Source organism: Aythya ferina, assembly GCF_964211825.1.
Source record: "Aythya ferina genome assembly, chromosome: W".
Taxonomy (NCBI): Eukaryota; Metazoa; Chordata; class Aves; order Anseriformes; family Anatidae; genus Aythya; species Aythya ferina.
Window position 1 is genome coordinate 19,200,999 of NC_140313.1, and position 21,902 is coordinate 19,222,900.

Sequence of the window (21,902 nt, forward strand, 5' to 3'; positions counted from 1 at the left end):
CTTAAGAAACTGGTAGAAACTGGTCCTGCAGATGGACAAGAGCCAAGGAGCAACTGAGTCTGCGCAAAGACAAGAGGTCAACTAGCGGTGACGAGGAAGAGTCATCAATCTTCGTCCCCACGACCCCCGATGACCACCACTAGGACACACTGCATAAGCGCAGATGGGAGGAGTTTACAGAAATGACTCCTTGGAACTAATTTTAATATGAAGCAGGGATAGGTTATGAATATGTATAGGCATATTGTGAAACTTCATGCATATGTAACTCTTTACTGCATAAAACCAAGGCAAGTTGCTGCATCAGGTGTGCACAACTTTGGTGGGACTACCCCCCATGCTGCCCAGTGCTGAATAAACATACTTACTTTACAATCTTATTGATTGTGGAGTCCGTTTTTTGCAAGTCAGCCCCAGGGTCGCCCCCTCTTCAACTCTCAACATTTTGCAACCTAAGGAGAAATACTGAGTCTTATCAAAACTAGGTAAAACCCACACATAGGCAATATGGCACCCGTTGCAGGCAGGCTGACATTTTCCTTTCCTGTCTGATTTAGAATTTATCAGAGTACCCCCAGCACTGCGAGTCAGACAGCTGGGATGGGGCAGAAAGCATCAGGGCATGTGTCAGATTCAGTGCTGCACCTCCCATATTACAAAGAAGGCTTTGCAAGCCACATTGGAAAGGAGCAGCTGTTGCAAAGCACGGACGAAAGCACGACAGACACCAGCAGAGTCAGATCATGCTTCACCATTTTATTGCCCAAATCGCCCAACTTTTATAGTGAATTTTACAGGGGTGGACAGTGTTTCACACAAGATTATTGGTCAAAAGCACTCAGACAAACCATTAAGAAAATAACACCACCTGCAAGAAAAGAACCCCCCTTTTTGATTAGAAGTTAGGAAAACAACCCCCTTTGTGCTTAACGGCCACGTAGACCTAGTCCTTGAGGCCAGCTGCTGATAACAATATTATCTGAGTTCCTTAATTGGGTGATGTGGGAGTCATTGCAGTGGGAGCTTCTCACAGTTACTCTGGCAGCTTGGTTTGCTCAGCTACAGCAGGCCCTGAGATTTCTAAGGCCTACCCTGGTTGCTTAAAGCAAGCTTAGATCGAACAATTATGCCAATTCCCAACAATTCCCCCGTTTTCTTTTAGTACAGGCAGTACTTGGTTTTACAGTAGGTGTCAAATATACAATATAACACAACTATATAACTTTACCCTAATAATACTATAATTACTGTAAGCATTTAATGGTAACACAATCTAATAGTAACACACTTAAACCTAATCACTTGATGGTGATCAAAGGGTGTCACAGCCCACGTCATTGTCAGAATGATTATCAGGAACCTCTTCATGGTCGTCTTCAGCGTGTGCAGATTCTAAAACTGCTTCAGTCCACTTTGCAGTGATCCACTGGGTACCTGTTCCCGGCACCACTTCAAAATCCCTATAACATTTTGCAAGTAACCCTTTAACCACATTTAACATAATACTATGTGTAATGATGATTGACACCACAATGAACAGAATCCTTAATCCCCCTTTGACTAATCCCAGTAACCATCTATGCATTGTTTCAAACAAATCAGTGAACCATTGATTGAAAGGATTGATACCATATTGACTCTTTCTCATGTGCTCTTTCAGGAAAGTAATGAATTTGTGAGTTGAAAAGGTCTAAACAGTACATTCCCTTAAATTTCTCCAAGTGGCTACTTCAAACAATGACTCCGTACTAGTGAAACTTGATTTTGCTCAACCGATCACAACTAGCCCTGCTAGTTGCTTACAATTGACTCCCCGTTTTTCTAACAGCGCTGTAATAAATCCATTTCTTCTGATTTTTGCCGGCACCAATTTCCTATGCTTTTAGCCTGCCCTATGGTTATATCCCGGGATCCTGCACTGTGGCAACAATAACCTGTACTAAGGCTATATTCCGGAATCCTGCACTATGGCAACAATAACCTGTACTATGGTTATATTCCGGAATCCTGCACTATGGCAACAATAACCTGAACTATGGCTATATTCCGGAATCCTGCACTATGGCAACGATAACCTGTACTAGGGCCATATTCCAGAATCCTGCACTATGGCAATAACCTGCACTAAGGCAATAATCTGCACTGTGGCAAACCTGCACTAAGGCAATAACCTGCACTATGGCAAACCTGCACTATGGCAATAACCTGCACTATGGCAAAAGTGCGCTCTCATTCACACAGTACAATCACACATACAGAGCACAATCGCACACCCAGAGGCCTCTGGCACATCTCACTCTCAATCATACCACAAGAACATAATTTAGAATGATAAGCAAACAAACAAGCATTGTCTCTCATTGTGTTCCTCGTGAAATGACTTGCAACACTTTGTTTTAAAACCTTACCCTTACACAAATACTTTCAACACAAAATACCTGGACATTTAAGAATAACACACACAATTATTAACACTCCAGTTAGTATCCCTCCAGCAGCTGAAAACATACTGTTTGTCTGCAGCTTCAGGAGATCTTTGTCTGCTCCTGCGGTGAGCAGCTGAGAGTGGAGTCCCCTCCGAACAAAACGCTCAGGGTGCACCTAGGGGCGTCCACACCACAGCCGATCCCCACAGCCAAGCAGTTGTTACGTGCGGCTGCAGATGCCACTCCAGGCACTAAAATTGCCAATGCCGCTCTAGCTGCAACCCCACACAATTCAACATTATCATTGCAATCCAATGCAAGCAATGCCCATTTATGTCTGGTGATCTCACACAACTGTAACAAGCTAGGAGCAAATACAATGAGTTTATCTAAGTAACATGGACATCTGATAGCATTTGCAGCAATACCTTGCCAGGCCCTATCACCACAAATCAGAAAAACATCAGGAGGTAAGGCCAAAGCTGTACAATTGTTCCAAACACTGTAGTTGTTACCCCTTGTCTCCATGCTATAAGCCCCTAAACCCTGCTTAGCAGCGTCATTGTAATCACAGGTGTTATTTGTATTTCTATACCTGTATGGCCCTTTCCAGGTTCCTGTAGCAGAATTCATCTGATATCCACGGCTACATTCACATTCGTAGCCACCTTTCAGGTTGATACAGATTTGACTACAGATACCAGGGTTTTGACATTCATCAATATCTCCACAGTTTCTCTTGTCTACAAACTCAAACCCAGCTGGACAGTCACATTCATTTATGATGCATTCCTTCAGGGGCTCATCACCCCAGTCCTTGCAGTCTCTCTGCTGGTTACACACTTTATTGATATCTATGCATTCTCCACTTCTGCACTTGAATTTGCCAGGTCCAGAGCACTGAATAACATTGTTACAGTTTGCTTCATCAGTGCTATCCAGACAGTCTCTCACACCACTGCACTGCCTACTCCCATGGACACAGTTCCCATCTTCACATCTGAACTGGTCTGGCCTGCAGGTCCGAGAAGGGCAGTTAATTTCATCACTTCCATCCTTGCAATCAGGATCTCTGTCACAGTCTTTTTCACCATCACATTTCCAGGACACTGGGATACACTGGGTTGACTGAGGACCACAGCTGATTTCATTTACCCGGCATGCTCTCATATGACACAGCTCAGAACTTTCGTCAGACCTATCTTCACAGTCTGGATCCCCATCACACTGCCATCTGTTTGGCACACACTGACCACTGTTGCACACAAAGTCAGATTCAGCACACGTCTTCTTCACACGAGCACTCTCATCACTGCCATCTGAGCAGTCTTCACATTTTGCTCTAACACTGTTGGCGGCAGTGCACAGTCAGGTGAGGGCAAGCAGCAGGCAAAGCGCCCCACAGCACGGCAGCGCCCGCCGCCGCCCTGCACCTGTGTCACTTATACTACTCCTATTACCCGTGCTGTTAGTGTCAGTGGCATCCTCCTGGTACCGTTTCTGTCTTTGTCGCCCCTTACTCTCCCCCTTTTCTTTTTGCCACTGACCATTCACCACAAATGGATGAGACACATGATTACTAGTTAGGAAAGAGAGTGTAACGTCCGCTATACGGCTGCAGGCAGTGCCAGCTGCAACCTTAGAAGCTGTTTGTGAAAGAGCCTGCTGGTGGTCATTTGGCAGTGTAATCTGCGTCTCTGCACTCCTGCCCTGCAATAGAGCTAAGTCGTCATTAGTAATCCGTAGAATGTGGCAACCCCACGGAATGTTATCCAGAAACATAGTTATAACACCGATCTGGGGAGAAATAGTCTTTTTTGCAGTGCAAGATAACCCTCTTATACAAAGAATGCCAGAGAGAAGCAGCACAGCCGCTGCTGCCTCCATGGTTACGTCAGACAGGCTGCAGGGTCCTGATGTCCGCCCCTCTGCTCTGTGCCGACTCGCCACACGGTGAGAGTCGACTACCGTTGTCCACTGACGCCTCTGGTCTCCCGTAGCAACTCCATCTCGGATGTCCCGCATCGCACCGCGATTATTTCAATGTCCCGCGTTTTCCGCGGCTCCTTTTCCCGCGTCCCTGCGCGGTTCCGTTTCCCGCGCTTCCCCGCGGATCTTTTCCCACGCTCCCCACGGTTTCCTTTCCCCGTGTCTTACCGTGAGTCCTTTGTACAGTGTTTGCGGCTCGGTGTCTGGTCAGGTGCAGCGCCGGTGCGATGTCCGCTCCGATGTCCACTCCGATGTCCCGCGCCGCTCCGATGTCTCAGTCTCGGCGCTGTGATGTCGCGGCGCCGCTGGTCCCCGGCGGCACTGGTCCCGGCGCCGCGCCGATGTCCCGGCGCCCGGCGCCGCTGGTCCCAACGCCGCTGGTCTCCTGCTCTACCTGCGTTCGGATGTGCCGGCGCCGCTGGTGTCCCGCTGCGCTGGTGTCCCGCTGCGCTGCGATGTTCGCCCCGGCGCCGCTGCGATGTCCGTGCTCGGCTGCGATGTCTGCTCCGGTGCTGCGATGTCCTGCTCCGGTGCGATGTCTGTCCCGCTGCGATGTCCTGTTCAGGCCCTGTTCAGGTCTCCCGCTGCGATGTCCTGTTCAGGTCCAGTTCAGGTCTCAGCCTGTTCGGGCGCCATTTGTTGCGAAGCACGGACGAAAGCACGACAGACACCAGCAGAGTCAGATCATGCTTCACCATTTTATTGCCCGAATCGCCCAACTTTTATAGTGAATTTTACAGGGGTGGACAGTGTTTCACACAAGATTATTGGTCAAAAGCACTCAGACAAACCGTTAAGAAAATAACACCACCTGCAAGAAAAGAACCCCCCTTTTTGATTAGAAGTTAGGAAAACAACCCCCTTTGTGCTTAACGGCCACGTAGACCTAGTCCTTGAGGCCAGCTGCTGATAACAATATTATCTGAGTTCCTTAATTGGGTGATGTGGGAGTCATTGCAGTGGGAGCTTCTCACAGTTACTCTGGCAGCTTGGTTTGCTCAGCTACAGCAGGCCCTGAGATTTCTAAGGCCTACCCTGGTTGCTTAAAGCAAGCTTAGATCGAACAATTATGCCAATTCCCAACAAGCAGCAATGGGAAGTACCATTGAATCACGGAAAGCTGACTCCACAATCAGTAAGATTGTAAAGTAGTGTGGTGGTTTTACCGTGCTGGGCAGCTAAACCACACAACCGCTCTCTCACTCCCCCTCCTTTAGATGAGGAGGGAGAGAAGTAAAGCAAAGAACAACTCACGGGTTGAGATAAGGATAATTTAATTAAAGGGAAATAATTATAATAATTAAATAAAGACTACCATGAACTAAACAATTTAACTAAGGGGAAATAAAAGGGAAAGGGGAAAAGGGAGGGGAAAAGGGAAAATATAAAGAAGGGAGGAAAACAAACAAACAAAATAAATGAAGGCTATATGGAAGTGCAGAGGAAAGAAATTACTCTCTACTTCCCACAAATGAGTGATGATTGACCACGTCCTTGAAGCAAGGCCTCAACGCACGCAGCCGGTGTTCGAGAGGAGGACCGACGTTTTCCCAACGAGAGCCCATCCCTCCCCTCTTCTTCCTGTTTCCACCTTTTATTGCTGAGTGTGACATCACATGGTATGGAATATCTCTTTGATTGGTTTAGGTCAGCTGCCCTAGTGATGTTTCTCTCCTCACTTTTTGCCCACCCCCTAGGAGGGTTAGAGAAAGGCCCAATGCTGTGCCACTGCTGCTCAGCAGTAGACACAACACTGGTGTGATAACACTGCTGTTCCAGCTACAAGTACAGAGTATGGCACTGTATGGGCTGCTGCAGGGAAAGTTAACATTCCAGCCAGACCCAGTACAAGTAGGTATGTTTATGCAGCGCTGGGCGGCATGGGGGGTAGTCCCACCAAAGTCATGCGCCCCTAACACGGCAACTTGCTCTGCTTATATGCAGTAAATATTTACATATTCATGAGGTTTCCCAGTATGCCTATACATATTCATAACCTGTCCCTGCTTAGTATTAAAATTAGCTCCAAGAAGTCATTTCCATAAACTCCTCCCCTCTGCGCTTGCGCGGTGCCTTCTGGTGGTGGGCACTGAGGGTCATGAGGATGAAGTAAGATGTCTTCATCAGGGTTGAACTTTTCATCTCGTCTCCTTGTGCATGCTCTCTGAGCCCTTGGTCACTATCTGGGCCATAAGGTTGGTTTAGTCCGATTCTCCGGATCTGAGGGGCCCCTGTTATCTCGAGGCCTTGCATTTTTGATATCCCTTTTTAAGAATAGTCCTCCTTATCTCTGAGCCCTTGGTCACAGTCCGAACCATAAGGTTGGCTTGATCTGGTTCTCGGGGTCCCAGGGGCTCCTGTTATCTGGAGGCCTAAGCGCAGCACAGGCACATCGCAAATGTAGCACATATTAAGCAATGAGCGTTGCCTACATATTCATTCTTAATCAATCGTTTTCTAATTTCTAATCCCATGTTTCAGTCCCCCCTTTTCTGGAAAATCTAGTAAATTCTTTTACTTAACACAAAAATTCTTCTTCCCAGTTTCTGTGATATGTTCCCCTCAATGCCTTGCCATGTACTTTTATCAAGGAAGCTAATATAGCCATTCATTGTAACAATTTCCAATTCCAAACGAGTATTACAAAAGACAATATTAAACTTATACCAACTAATATCAGTAAAACAATAATTGGGTGACACAATGTGTTCAAAATCCTAGTTGCAGTTGGTGACCATCCAAAGAGTGCATCCCACCAGTTGTGATTTTTGTCTTGTTTTACTCTTTGCAAAACTCTGCTTATTTCCTTTGTATCATGATGGACAGTGATTAGAGTCTTCTCTCCATTTTCCTGAATGCTTTTTAAAATTTTGATCAGGTCTTGGTGTTTAACTAGTTGCTTCACTAATGTGAGGTTCATCCCAATAGGTGTAGGTAATAACTTACGATACATTGTGTTGTTAGACTTGATCAACTGGTGGAATACCACTGGTGCCAAATATAGAAAATCACACCCAACGATTCTGACAAAGTTACAAATACAAAAGTTGGAATGATTTTTGCTAGGGAGAGTTATGTTCTCCTTATCTACTTCTACAAAAGCACAAGCAGTTCTTAAACACACACAGCTTTAACCAATATATACATGCACAGTCTTTTGACTAGTATTTGGATGAATTTCAAAGTGGCAAACACCTTGCTCTGTGTCAAGACATACATCCTGAGCATCAATTGTGTTGCTTTCACAAATAAATCCTTGTTGTTCCCAAGTAACACATGATTCTAGATTTACAGACTGCCATTTCTCATTCTCCATCCATGCCCATGTTCTATGCTCCGAAGGATAGAGCACTGTCTCCTCATGGTTTAATCCTAGTGCAATGATAGGGTGGATAACATAAACTGTGGCACTACTTATAGTAAGCACAAAGGCAGTAGCCATGTTAACAATGGGATCATAGGTAAAATTTACCGGAGTCTGCCAAGATCGGAACTTCTTCTCAAAATCATTGGCATTGTCCCAAACAGTCTTTTGGACTTCAGCTGGAAAAATGCCTTCACTTCCTTCCCTAATGATCAAGGCAGCCATTGCCTGCATCCATAACTGTGCTTGTATACAACAAAGAGCTAAAGATACGTTATCTTGAACCATACTAAGTGCATCTATTATTAGTTTGTGGTCTTGGTCTTCAGCCTTTTCCCATCTCAGTAACACCTTTGAAACTTGCCATTGGCTAGTTCCCAATGCAAATAAGGATGATTGTAGGGGCTGTTTTAGTTTTGTCCCACTGTTGTAGGAAGTACAGCCAAAAACAGCTAATTACTACAGTCTGTGTTAATATAAAATTATACCAGCAATCTGATTTACCTGGGCAGATACAACCTTCTTGTTGGCCACTTTTGGAAATCAGTTTTACTAAAATCCCCGTTACTTTCTCGTCAGTTGTTCCATTAATCATTCAGCACCCTATTTTAATTCCGTCCCCTACGGTTCTTTGGTGTGTCCACTCTTCCCCTAATTTTTGCCATTCTTATAATGTATATAAATGGTCACCATTTGTTCACCAAATAACCATAACTGCTAACTTTCCATTAATGCTCTTATCCTCTGTTGTTACGGCTTTGGACCAAGGCCACTCACCATTCTCTATTATCATAGAGACACCTTCTTGAATCACAATTAAAACTTATAAGCAATAGAAATAAAACAATTCTGTTAACTAAATTCCTGCTAACTATATTACTAAATACTCCTGACCATAATGTCCTCATTTTACTCAACTGAGCTTTAGTTTCAGTTCACTGTCACCTGGCGTTACTTTCCAGGGGGTTCTGGAGCTTTCTTCACTTGAGAATGGTGAATCCAGGCACTCTGTTCCTTGATCTTAATTGCAGTGAAGGTTGTAAGGAGCACCTGGTATAGTCCTTTCCACTGTGGTTTCAAAGTTTTCTCTACAAGAGACTTAGTTACCTCTCAGGCTTTGGCAGTCCTAGTGGGGAAAGCCTCTGGCCATCCTGAAAAGGTATCTGTTAACACCAGTAAATATCAACACCCCCCTTTTCTTGGAAGTTCAAAAAAGTCAATTTGCCACTGTTGCCCAGGCCCATGGCCTTTTACAATTTGACACAGTTTTGGTCTGGGGGCATTTTTAGGGGTAGTCTGGAGACAAAGATCACATTTTTGAGTGATGGCAGCATATAAGTTCCTGGCAATATTTTTTCCAATTAGATAGTTATACAAAGCGTCTATTCCCCAATGTGTTTTCCGGTGTTCTTTCTTTACCAGCGACCACAATAAATTGGAGGGGATGACTAGCTTCCCTTCCCTTCTTTGGTAATAGCCCATCCCTCTTGGTTATATTTTCCCTTTTGTCTTTCGATTAATTTTCTATCCTTTTTGTTATATACAAGGTTACCTTCAAGGGAAATTTGCCTGTCTGGAATCAGGGCTCCCTCAGTTGCTACCTCACCTTCTGCTGCTTCTTTTGCCTCTCTGTCTGCCAGATCATTTCCCTCCTCCAATTCTGAGTTCACCTTCTGGTGTGCCTCAGTGTGCATGATTGCTACCTTTTCAGGCAGCTGAATTGCTCTCGTTATTTAGTCCAGGTTCTATTACATCTTTGCAAGTGGTAACTGCATACCCAGCATGTTGCTTTCCGCTGATGACGTAGCTGCTCCCATATTTCCACATCATCAAAAGGAGCATCCTTCAGATCTGGATGGCTGGACTAGGTCTCCAGGCAGTCATGGTGTCCCCTTGGTTTCTGCTGATTTCAGGAACCTTTGTGGGGAAAGCCAGAACCATAAGGTTGGCTTGATCTGGTTCTCGGGGTCCCAGGGGCTCCTGTTATCTAGAGGCCTAAGCACAGTACAGGCACATCGCAAATGTAGCACATATTAAGCAATGAGCGTTGCCTACATATTCATTCTTAATCAATCGCTTTCTAATTTCTAATCCCATGTTTCACCATGAAACACCATGCTGAACTTGTCCCCTTTCTTAAGGCTGCTATTGGGTTCCTGCTACTCCTTGTTAGGGGACAAGGAAGGAATCTGTGCATACACAAAGGTGCAACCCCACCAGTACAGTAGCACGTTCTACAAACAGGGGTGAGTGGGGAGACTCATCCCCTCCCTCTCCTGTGGCACACAGAGAGCTGTCAGAGGTTGGAATGGTGGAGGAGGATGTGTCTCAGGTGAATACCTGGAGACAGCAGTCTTTCCTAGTTTGGAGGAGCAAATAGGAGAGCCCCATCCAGTACATGTAAACTACGCTCGATCCCACAGCCTTCCTTTCTATTGGCTATATATTTCCTCTTCCTTCCTGCATGCAGTAGGCATCAGCTATTGGGCAGAGAAGGAATGAAGAGATAAATAATTTTAAAAAGCAGGCAGAGAAGAAAAGGAATTGGAAGAGTACGAGCCTAGGACGAGAAAGAGGAGGAGTCCAAGGAGTTTGTTGTCACTGTAGCAGTAGAAGAGGAAACAGGGGTGAATACTCAGGAAGAAGAAGGAAGAGGGGTGTGGATTACAGCGGCGGAAAAGGAAGGCGTAGTTAGGTTCCGGTGGGGCCTAAGATTCACTGTATCGCGGTGCTAAAGAAATCGCCGCTGGTGGATCCACCCTCTCCCTCCTCCCCCCGCGAGGGAGGGAGTTAGAGTGAAGCAGGCTGGGGCGGTCGGAACAGACTCCTCTGTGCCCCCTCCCCCCCCCCCCGCTTCAGTCGCTTGTTTGCTTCGTGCCTAGGGAGGAACCTAGGCTGGAGAGACGCCTGAACAGCCCAGCGCGAGCCTGGGGACAGGCCTAGGCTGTAGCTTCAAAATTAGGATGTCCCGACATGAAGGTGAGAGACCCAAGGGGGGAGGTGGTGGGAAGAAAAAGAAGGAGGTATCCTTGAGCTTCATATGGCATTAGGGTCTGTCATGCCGCTGTGTGAGGTGGGTCAACATGGCGGCGCTGCCTTCACTGAGAGCGGGGCCTGTGGAGTCGGTCGCGGGAAGTGGCCGTGGTGGGAGGAGGAGGAATGTGGCGGCCAGGTCTAGCTTTGCAGTGTTACGGGACGGGAGGAGGTGGCCGTTACGGGTAGGCTCTGAGTTCCTTTTCTGTCGCCAGTAAGTGCGGATGCCAGGTCCGCGTATGCTGAGGTTGAGGGGCCTGCTACGGTTTGAGACAGGCTTGGTCTGTGTCCCTCGCTAGCTTGCGGTTCAGGCTTTGTTTTGCCCTGGACAGGCAAATAATATAGGGGAGGAAACAGGACAGCTGTTTATTTTCACTCCTCTTACTCTGGTGTTTAAAGGATCGCCCTAAGGGAATCTATTTGGGGAGTGCAAGGTGCATGGGAGTGCTGGGGGTGGGAGGTGTGTGTCGGTGTGTGTCAGTGTGGTTTGCTGACACGGTCCTTTGAATTGTGAAGGGAGAAGGGGTGCAGGGGAGAAAGGGGAGTTAGGCTTACCGTGATATACTCCCTGTGAGGAAAATATCCCCAAGTTTCTTAGGGTATGGAAGTGGGGAAGGGACTGTGGGGCATGAGGTACGAGGAGGGTAGTGCTCAAGGGGAAGCAGTGCAAAGAAGGTGGCCTGGCATCTAGGGGAAGTGGAAGGTCTGTTTTTGTATAACGAAGGTGGGGAGATTGCATGGCAGGTGGAGAAGCAACTCATGCATGTAGTTGGCTGTGGTATTTGGATTGGGAGAAAAAGAGTTTGCACAGTCTTTATGGCCTTGTTTAGGTGTATTTTGGTAGCTTGAGAAGTAATCTGTTCTACTTCTGTATCTTAAAAGAGGAAATACACGGATGTTGTTTTTCTATCTCCTTACAGGTAGTTGGACTAGTAAAAAAAAAAAAAAATTCTGTAAAAATCATACCTTGTTTCTTAAGATTTTTTTTTCTGTTAGGAACTAAATTTAGCACGTGTTTCTGTACATGATTTTAACTCTTATAGAGCTATAAAAATAATCTTTTTGAAAGGAATGGAGACATCTTTATTTAATCTTAATATTTTGAAAGCAGTGCTCTAGAATTGTGGTAGTGAGTAATAATACCGATTTCCAGATGGAGGGTTGGTAGCTTGATGCTTAAACAGAGTATGATAACACTCTATTAAGGAATAAGTATGATGGGTATTCAGTGTATAGCTACAATATTTTGCATTTTGTTAGTGCGTGTGCGTGCATGTGTATCAAAGATCAGTCTTGCCTGAATCTGCTAACACTTCTCTAGTAAAATTACCGAGTCCTCTTGGTTCTTTTCTGATTATGATGCACTTTTTTCTTTCTTTTTCTAAAGAGGTCGGGTGAGGTTGTTGGTTTATCTGTATACTATGTAGATAATGAGGCAAAGGCTAACAACGGTGAGTAAGATGAGGGTTAATAACAAATGTGTTTTTTTGTGTTTTTGTTGGAGAAAGTACTCTGTAAACTGCTGCTCTGATAGATAACAATTGTATGTAATTTAAAGTATTGTAGCATGGTATAGACTTGTTAGATTGCACTGTACATACATACACAAGTAGTATGATGTGTTGATCTCAAATTGCTCAGTGTTAACTCTCTTAGGAGTCTCTGAAATACTGTTAAATTATAGAATCATAGAATGGTTTGGGTTGGAAGGGACCTTAAAGATCATTTAATTCCACCACCCCCCCCTCCGCCCTGGGCAGGGACACCTTCCACTAGACCAGGTTGCCCCCATGTAACCTGGCCTTAAACACTTCCAGGGATGGGGTATCCACAACTTTTCTGGGCAAAAATGGGCAAAAAATTGGTTGTAGTACTTAGTAAAAATATTTCAGTTTGGGGTGATGCTTTAATAAAGGAGAATTATTGATTTTTTTTTTTTTTTTGAAGTATGTTTCTGATAGAGGTTACTTTGAGTCTGTTTCTAGTGGATGTTAGGTTTTGTTGGGGGGGGTGGAGGAGAAGGAAGAAATAATAAGTTGTACTCCATTTTAGAAATTGAAATAGTTATCTTCTGATAAGCTGAAATGTGTTTTCCTGATGTTACATCGTTAACGTAAACATCTTTAAATACATAAAAGGAAGAAAACACATCAAAACTGAGATATAAAGCTGCAGCCACAGTTGTACTTTCCTTTTTTTATATAGGAAAATGGTTTATATTGAGTTTTCTTAATGATTTTCGTTTATTACCAATTTAACAATTGACAAGTTAATTTTAAATTAGTTGTAGGATTAGAATAAGTTACCTTGATGTGTAGGATCTGTTTTTGCTGAGAGCTTTCAATCTACTAGTTGATGGAAGTTGTTTTTGGAAGGATAAGGTATAGGAGATAAGTGAGCTTCAGTCATGTTAGCAAATTGTCTCTCTGCTGCCTGTTCTTGTCAAAATGGCTTATTCTTGAAGGTACAAATAAGGCTTGATTGATTTAGTAATCTAGCTCTTGCTGGAATTAGTGTTGTGTTGAGAAAGGATGTATTTGAGAAGATAAATAATGGAAGATTTTGAATTCCAATGTCTCAGGGCTCTGAAGTATCTGATAGAACTTATTTTTTTATTAGGTTCTTAGCAGTTTTCTTTGCTTTGTGGTGAGAAATTGTTATCATGTGAATCAGAAGTTGGGAGATGGGAGAAGAAAGTAGACTTAAATAGTTAATAGCAAAAGGTTGATAGCTGAGTACTTTCAGAAATGGAACTAATATAGAACTTCAAATTATCAAATTATTTTGGAGGGGGAGTAGTGGGACAGAAACATTTGCAAATGAGATAATTATTTGAGCTGGTGATTACTGGAAGGTCTTCCAAGGAACTTTAGGAAGAGCTAAATAAACTTAATGCATGAATAGCACAAGATAAGTGAAATGTACTTGTTGAAAATAAAAGTACAGGGAGAAGTTAACTTTTCAGATACCTTAAAGTGTCTATTTCAGTGGGATCATGCGTTTGTTCTTACTGCTGCAATGTTTACTGGTAAGATATGAAGAATGTTACTGCATTCAAGAAGCTGCTCAGAACAGCGAGGCTGTCAAGTTGAGCACTCAAGAATTGGGATGTGTCAGAACTAGGTTATGGGGAGAACCCTAATTCGGTCCTCTGTGTACCTGTACTGTGAAATTACATGGCTGCGCATTATCTTCTCTGTGGTACCTACTGTGCCTTGTCAAGGGTGTTTAGAGAAGGAGGCAGTCATATGTAGGACCCTTGTTCTGTTTTTGGAGGTGGGCAGTAAACAAGGAGACAAGGCATTATAGAAAGAAAGTATTTTTATGATGTTGACTTTTTTTTTGGGGGGGGGGGCAGGTGGTGGTGGTGGTGAAAAGTTGGATTGATTCCCACTTTTCCTATGGAGTTTCTAGGAAATGACAGATAAATCATTTTGACAAGAGTTCACAAGTGGTTACTATCTGTATGTTTCTTTATGCAGGACCAGCTGAAGAGGTGTTTTTTTTTTTTTTTTTTGAGCATTCACAGCTGCAACTCTAATACCTGGATGATGAGCTTTGAGATAATTCTGAATGGATTTTTTCCAGAGTATTTAATTTTCTAAAGATGGGTATTATTTCAAAGTGGGCATCTAGAGTTTTGATTCTAATCTTTCTATGTTGTAATTTTCATTCATTACACAGGGAGGAAAATACCACAGAAGTGTTGAAATCAAGCTCACTGATGTGTAGAGCATTTCATTGCTGTATAAACGTGCTTCATAGAGAAGGCTGTGGAAGGCTGGAGCACCTCTCCTATGAAGAAAGGCTGAGAGAGCTGTGGCTGTTCAGCCTGGAGAAGAGAAGGCTCCAGGGTGATCTCATTGTGACCTTTCAGTACTTAAAGGGGACTTATAATAAAAAAAAAAAAAAAAACGAGAGAGAGAGCAACTCTGCTCAATCAGATAATGACAGATGACAGGACAAGGGGGAATGGTTTTAAACTGAAAGTGGGGAGATTTAGGTTGGATGTTAGGAAGAAATTCTTCACGTGGAGGGTGATGAGGGAGGCACTGGAACAGGTTGCCCAGAGGGATTGTGGATGCCCCATCCCTGGAAGTGCTCAAGATCAGGTTAGATGAGGCCCTGAGCAACCTGATCTAGTGGGTGGCATCCCTGCATATGGCAGGGAGGCTGTTACTAGATGATCTTTAAGGTCTCTTCCAACCCGAGATATTCTATGAAAAAATTAATCTGTGCTCAGTGTAGATTTTGAAAAGTGTGCATTAAATTAAGTTTCATAGCAAATAGGATAAAATAGATACTAAGTACTTGTTTACGAACACAATTTATAACTTTGTGCGTTGAATGAACTTAATACTTTTATAGAAAAGACTATCATATAAAACTGTTGTTTATGGATTTCAATCGTGGCCTGATGCATGTATTTTGAGATGAGCAAATTAGTGGCTTTTTCCTTATTTCAGTTTCTAGTAATGTTTTGGCTGAAGCTTCCCAACAAAATGCCTTTTTGACCTAAGGAACTTTACTACATTTGTCCATCTAACTTAAAGGCTGTTAAAATGGAGTAATGATAAGAAGGCGATCAAACTTACTGAAATTGGACAGTGCTGCCTAAATTAACTATCACAAGTGTTATAAAGTATCGTATGCAGCTTGATCCCCTACCAAGAATTCAAGAAGTGATATGATTCAGGGTGTTGTGGGGGAGAGAACACACACGGAACTATTGCATGAATAGAGACCGAAAAAAAATCTTTACTTTCAAGGCTGACAGAATCTAAAGAACCATGAATAGCCTAAATAATATAGATCAAGAGTGCCTATAACTTTTTCATAATTGAATAACCTCATGTTCTTGTATTATTAAAGATGCCGATTAGAAACAGATTAACAGAAGCACTTCTTCAGTGTACAGCTAGACTATAAAATACTTTTCCATTTAAAAAAAGTTATCAGTACCACCTGGTTTCCAGTTTGAAGGATTAAATTTTTGAATTCTATCTCAAACTTCATATTTCGTGTTTCTTATCTATTAGATAAAAAGGTTGCAGTAGAGTATCTGGTATTCTGTGAAGTTCCTACACGTTTCCCTGAGGCATCAGTTGAATCTGATTTGAACTCATGATCACAGAATCACTGAATGGTTTAGGTTGGAGGGGAGGTAATCTCCTCTCTGGAGGTCATCTGGTCTGGTGCCCTTGCTCAAGCAGGGCCACCTAGAACAGGTTGCCCGGGACCAGTGATAATTATGTTCTTATGTAAACATGATCCTTACTGTCATTGCCACTTGTATTGTGTTTGCATGGCAAGGGCCAACAGGGGTGGCCTGGTGGGAGCCACTGAGCAGGAGCAGGTTCCTGGCGAGGGGTGTGGTAACAGTGGATGTGGGATAGATCTGGATGCAGGAGCTGCACAGGAGTAGGTATTTCCCTATGGAGTGAGGGAACCATGTCAGAGCAGCCCCATGGTGTGAGAGTGAGACCCAAGCAGGAGTTCTCCAGAAGGGAGCTGCAGCCCCTGGAGTGGGGACTGTGCAGGAACAGGTGTACTTGCAATGCATGGAGGGGTCTTCACTGGAGCTGGCTCTTGAGATGAACCACTGCCTGTGTAGAGGAGCTTTTGCAGGAGAAAGGGAAAAGCATGAGGAAGGAGGAGTGGCAGAGATGAACTGTTATGAACTAAACACAGCCCTCTATTCTATGTTTCCCCTGTAACAGTGGTAGAAGTAGAATGGCTGGGAATGTAGGAGCAAAGTTGAGCCTAAGAAGAACAGGTGGGTTGAGGGAAGGTGTTTTAGTTCTTGTCTTTGTTTCTCACTGTGAGAAACACTCTGTAGCCAATAACTTAAGCTCAGGTGAGAATCTCAGTGAAGTAGCAATTTTATTTGTGACTGCGGTGGTGGGCGTCCCACAAGCAGGAACATACCTACTAGTCACATAGTACAGTTCATATACTTTGTCTCGATGACCAGGACCCTCTCCTGTTTCCCCATTGACGGGGTAATCCAGGTTTACAACCTATCCAATGCTTCGCAGACAGTACATGGCCTTCAGTTGCTGACCTGTTAAATTTCAAACTTCTTTTGATTTTTTTTTTTTTTTTTTTTTTTTACTGTTTGAAGTGGTGATGTTTCTTCACTTTGGACGCTACCATCCCTTTCCATTTACCAAACCAAGATTCCAACCATCTCTGCCAATTCACTGGCAAGGGTGGTAAGCCCTTGCAATGCTCTAGTTACTGTGCCATCTGGGGCAGTACTGTTGGGTATAAAAGTGCGACAATGGTTGCTCAGTATTACACACACACGCCTCCTTTCTCTGCGAGCATCATATCTAATGCTATCCTGTTTTCCTAAGCCATTTTGCTGGTGGCATCTAGTTGTTCAGCGATTCTTATCGTATCCCTTGTATAATTTATGAATTTCTGCTGATTATAATAAATATAATTAATCCAATCCACATTTTTATTGATCGTTACCCACCAGAACAATGACGACTTAAACCCTGCAGCAATTTGATTCCTGGCTTTATGTTTATCAGGAACTCCTCTAGGCACCCCAATAGAATCTACGTACACTCTATCATCGAATGATACTCCTAAGCTTCTTTAACTTCTTCTGGGTATTTGTGATGTTTCTCTTTCAAATGCCAGGGTGAAGGGTATAGCTAATTGAACAAGTGCACAAGTGCTTCCCCAATTAGATGGTAGGGTGAACCGTAAGATCTTCCCTCCACAGTACCACCAGAGATCCGCCCTGGGGATCTCAAGTCTTGAGCAGTTTCCCATCAAGTCCTCGGTAGCATTCAAGGTCCTCATGCACAAGGCAAAGTCTCCCAGATGCCGGGTAGCACTCATACCCTGCTGTGAGAGGCAAGCTGTATGGTTACCTACAGCTGTAGAGAATACAGGGGGAACCCTGATACTGCTATCATGCAAGGAGGGGAACAGCAAAGAGAGAGACTTATAGGCCTCAATTACCCAGGCAGTCTTTTCTTGGTACAATACAATCATACATTGCATCCCCTGGGAATCCTTAGTCCACCCCCATGGGAAGGGCACTATCTGGGCAATCAGTCATCCTGAGGCACAAGCATAGCAATTGCTATGGTTGGGACTCTGGACAGTATATTTGATCCATTTTCTCCAGGCATTTGCATCCCCATACCCTGTTTCAATCTCAAATGTTTGCCTAAGATCTTTTATTTCTTTAACTGTGACAATTGCCACATTTCAAAGAGGGCCTCCTGTTTTTTCCTCGAGTGTCTTCCTATCTTTGGTGGCAATAGAGAATCATTTCCATTTAGCTGTTCTCAATTTGGCTGTTGGGTCTCTCCCAGTTATTTGTTCTCTCTGCTCAATTGTCATTGGGCATTTAAGTCTCCACAAGCTAACACCTCACAAGCATCAAACGTGATGGATTGTGGTACATAACCCTCTGTCACAGTCACCCATATTTTGACAGGGTATCCCATCTTTGCTATGCCTTTTCCAAGTTGCCAATTGACCAAGGTCTTCTCTGAGGCCTACAATCACTAGAAACAAAAATTAATAGTTGATTTTTCTCTGCCATTATTTTTAACCCTTAGGTTTCCAAATAATTATCAATACAATTATCAATACAAAGAATAAGATGCACAGTACTGCTAGAACAAAAACCCCTTGGGAGCACTTCGATTCCCTATAGGTCAGTCCTTTCTCTCAATCTCAAGTCACACAGTCACCTGTGAAAATAAAAGGTTAGTTTATAATTGTAAGCTTTTATCCTGCTCTGAGTCTTTTCTTTTTGACTTTAACTTTCAACAAGTCTTCTGTAGGAATAACTTCCCAGGTACTAGGGTCGACAGGTGATTTCACTAGAGTATAGTGAGTCCAACCTTTTTCCACAGTTCCTATGGCTGTTTCAGTGGTTAGTAGTACTTGGAATGGTCCTTCCTATTCAGGCTGGAGTTCTGGATTCTTTCCAGGTCCAAATTGTCGTGGTTCCGCTCGAGTGGGCAGCCGAGCTCCACCACAGCCGCTCTCTCACTCCCCCTCCTCAAGGAGGAATGGGGAGAAAATATGTGAAAAGGGCTCAAGGGTTGAGATAAGGATGAGAAAATCACGCAATAATTATTGTAATGGGCAAAACAGACTCGGCATAAGGAGATGGTAAGATTTATTGCCTATTACTAACAAGCGAGAGAAGTGAGAAAACAAAGGAAAAAAAAAAAAACAAAAGCACCTTCCCCCCCATCCACCCTCTTCCACCTCCTCCCCCCGAGCGGCGCAGGGGAACGGAGGAATGGGGGTTATGGTCAGTCTACAGCACTTCTTCTCTGCCGCTCCTTCTCGGTCACTCTTGTCCCCTGTGCTGTGGGGTCCCTCCCACTGGATGCAGTCCTTGATGAACTGATCCGGCGTGGGCTTCCCACAGGCAGCAGCTCTTCCAGAACTGCTCCAGATATGGGTCCGTACCACGGGGTCCATCCCTCAGGAGAAAACTGCTCCAACCTGGCTCCCCTACGGGCAGCAGCTCCTGCCAGGTCACCTGCTCCTGCGTGGTCTCCTCTTCACGGGCTACAGGTCCGGCCCGGAATCTGCTCCGGCAGGGGTCTTCCACAGGCGGCAGCCTCCGTCGGTGCAGGGCCACCTGCTCCACCGTGGTCTCCTCCACGGGCTGCAGCGTGGAACCCTGCTCCACCGTGGTACTCCATGGGCTGCAGGGGGACATCCTGCTTCACCATGGTCCTCACCACAGGCCGCAGGGGACTTCTGCTCCGGCTCCTGGAGCACCTCTCCCCCTCCTTCTACACTGACCTTGGAACCTGCAAGGCTGTTTCTCACTCCCGGCTGCTGTGTGGTGCAGCGTTTTTTTCCCTGTCTTAAATATGCTCTCACAGAGGCGCAAAACAACATCGCTTATTGGCTCAGATCTGGAAAACAATGGGGCCCTTCCCAAACATGGGGCAGCTTCTAGATCTTTCTCACAGAAACCACCCTTATGGCTCCCTGCTACCAAAACCTTGCCACGTAAACCCACTACACAAATCAGGACCCAATTTCCTGGTTGATGGTGGTGAATGGGGAATTCCAGAGGTGGGGTTTGAGCCAACAGCCCACGGGTCCTGAGAGATGAGAAAGAGGACAACTCCAGAATATAGTTCTTAAGAAAACTCTTGTTTTGAATTGTGTTATCTCATCCCTTCTGCCCAGATAGTGTAATCTGAACAGCATCTCATGGTGAAATTCCTATATCCTTTCTTGCTGCTGTTTGAACCTGGAGGAGTGCTAAGGGTAAGCATTTCACCTAAGGAAGTAGGGTTTCTAACACTAACTTAGTTAATTGCTTCTTTAATGTCTGGTTAATTTGCTCCACCTTCCCAGAAGAGGAGGGGTGCCAGGGGGTGTGGAAATCCCATTCAGTCTCTGAGGCCTGCATTAATCCTTGCAGTACTTGTGAAGTGAAATGACTTCCTTGATCTGAATCAATGTTTTCAACTATCCCATATCTAGGGACTATTTGCTTCAGTGATACCTTAGGCACTGTGTTTGCAGTGGCAGATACCGAGGGGAAAGCTTCCACCCATCCAGTCACGTAGTCAATTAGGACAAATAAGTACTTAAGTCTCCCTACTTTAGGTAACTCAGTAAAGTCTACCTGAATACTTTGGAAAGGTCGAATCCCTGGCTTATGTCCCCCCTCTAGGTGGGTTATGGATGACCTTTTTATTTACCTTTTGACATATGGTACATCCTCTGCATATTTGCTTCGCTAAAGTGTATATTCCTATACAGACATACTTAGCACAACATCACACATTGCTTGCACCTCCCAATGACTCTCTCGATGTAAAACAATTAATATTTGCCTCATTGGTGCTTTATTCAGCATTTCTTTCCCATCAGGGATTATCCATTTTCCTTCAGTCTTCGTGGCTCCTGATTCCTTAAAAAAAAAATAAAAAAATCTTAAAACTTCTTAGTTCTTTCTTAGTTTTCAACAATTCCCTGAATCCTCTCTAGATTTATTCTTCATTCCCCCTCAGACACTAGATGCCTTAAATATTTGACTTTTTTTCTACATATTGTAATTTATTTTTCAGTACTCCCAAGCCCTGCTTTCCCAGAAAGTTGAATAGCTTGTTAGTGGCTTCCTTTACAACTGTTTTCTCCTGTCCTGACAATAAAAGATCATCCACATATTTGTAACAGTAACACCTCCTCGGGAGGTTGGAATTGCTCTAAAATTTGTTCTAGACCTTGTCCAAATAAATTGGTGGCCCTGTAAACCCCTGAGGTAAAACTGTCTATCTGTATTGTTGCTTCTGCCTTGTTTCAGGATCTTTCCAGTCAGAGGCGAATATATCTTTGCTCTCAGGATCTGAGAGCACCCCATTAATAACACCATTATTCCAGTTGTCATGGTTTAACCCGGCCGGCAGCTAAACACCACGCAGCCATTCGCTCACCCTCCCCCCTCCCTCTCTGGGACGGGGGGAGAGAAATAGAAAGTGAAGCCCGTGAGTTGAGATAAAGACAGTTTAATAAGACAGGAAAAATAATAATAACAAAATAATAATAACAATAATAATAATAATGATACAGTGGTGATAATAGGAAAGTAATAATAATATGTACAAACAAGTGATGCACAATGCAATTGCTCACCACCCGCTGACCGATGCCCAGCCTAACCCCGAGCAGTCCGGCCCCCTCCCCCCGGCTAGCCACCCCTATATATTGTTTAGCATGACGTCAGATGGTATGGAATACCCCTTTGGCTAGTTTGGGTCACCTGTCCTGGGTCTGTCCCCTCCCAGCTCTTACTGCACCCCCAGCCTGCCTGTTGGCAGGACAGAGCAAAAGGCTGAGATGTCCTTGGCTTGGTATAAGCACTGCTCTGCAACAATTAAAACATCGGGGTGTTATCAGCACTCTTCTCATCCTCATCCAAAACACAGCATTCCACCAGCTACTAGGAAGAAAATTAATTCTGTTCTAACTGAAACCAGGACAAGCGGCAAAAACAGTTGTTCTCTGGATACCCAATCCCTTGAGCTGGTGGAAGGGGATGGGGAACAGAATGTGGCCCTCACTATCCATGAGGA

General features: G+C 44.3%; 2 protein-coding genes and 1 long non-coding RNA gene across 6 annotated transcripts in view; 2 read left to right on the forward strand and 1 right to left on the reverse strand.

Moving 5' to 3' along the window:
* The window catches only part of LOC311426441, a 290,718-nt gene that overhangs the window by 126,657 nt on the left and 142,159 nt on the right, over positions 1-21,902 (forward strand). The gene's annotated exons all lie outside the window — the stretch shown is intronic.
* LOC311426535 (uncharacterized protein) lies at positions 925-3,599 on the reverse strand. The gene is made up of 2 exons (XM_084502951.1): positions 2,120-3,599; positions 925-2,054 (listed from the first exon to the last, which is right to left on the reverse strand). The coding sequence occupies exon 1, from the start codon at positions 3,594-3,596 to the stop codon at positions 2,526-2,528; it is 1,071 nt and encodes a 356-aa protein (XP_084359077.1). The 5' UTR covers positions 3,597-3,599; the 3' UTR covers positions 925-2,054; positions 2,120-2,525.
* LOC311426314 (E3 ubiquitin-protein ligase KCMF1-like) overlaps positions 10,461-21,902 on the forward strand; it is a 127,895-nt gene continuing 116,453 nt past the window's right edge. For 3 of the 4 annotated variants that reach the window (XM_084502724.1, XM_084502725.1, XM_084502726.1), the window contains exon 1: positions 10,468-10,758. In XM_084502724.1, coding sequence (XP_084358850.1) covers positions 10,743-10,758 — 16 coding nt within the window. In that variant the 5' untranslated portion in view covers positions 10,468-10,742. Of the gene's footprint in view, positions 10,759-21,902 lie in introns of all 4 variants that reach the window. The other variant, XM_084502723.1, reaches the window with a different exon arrangement.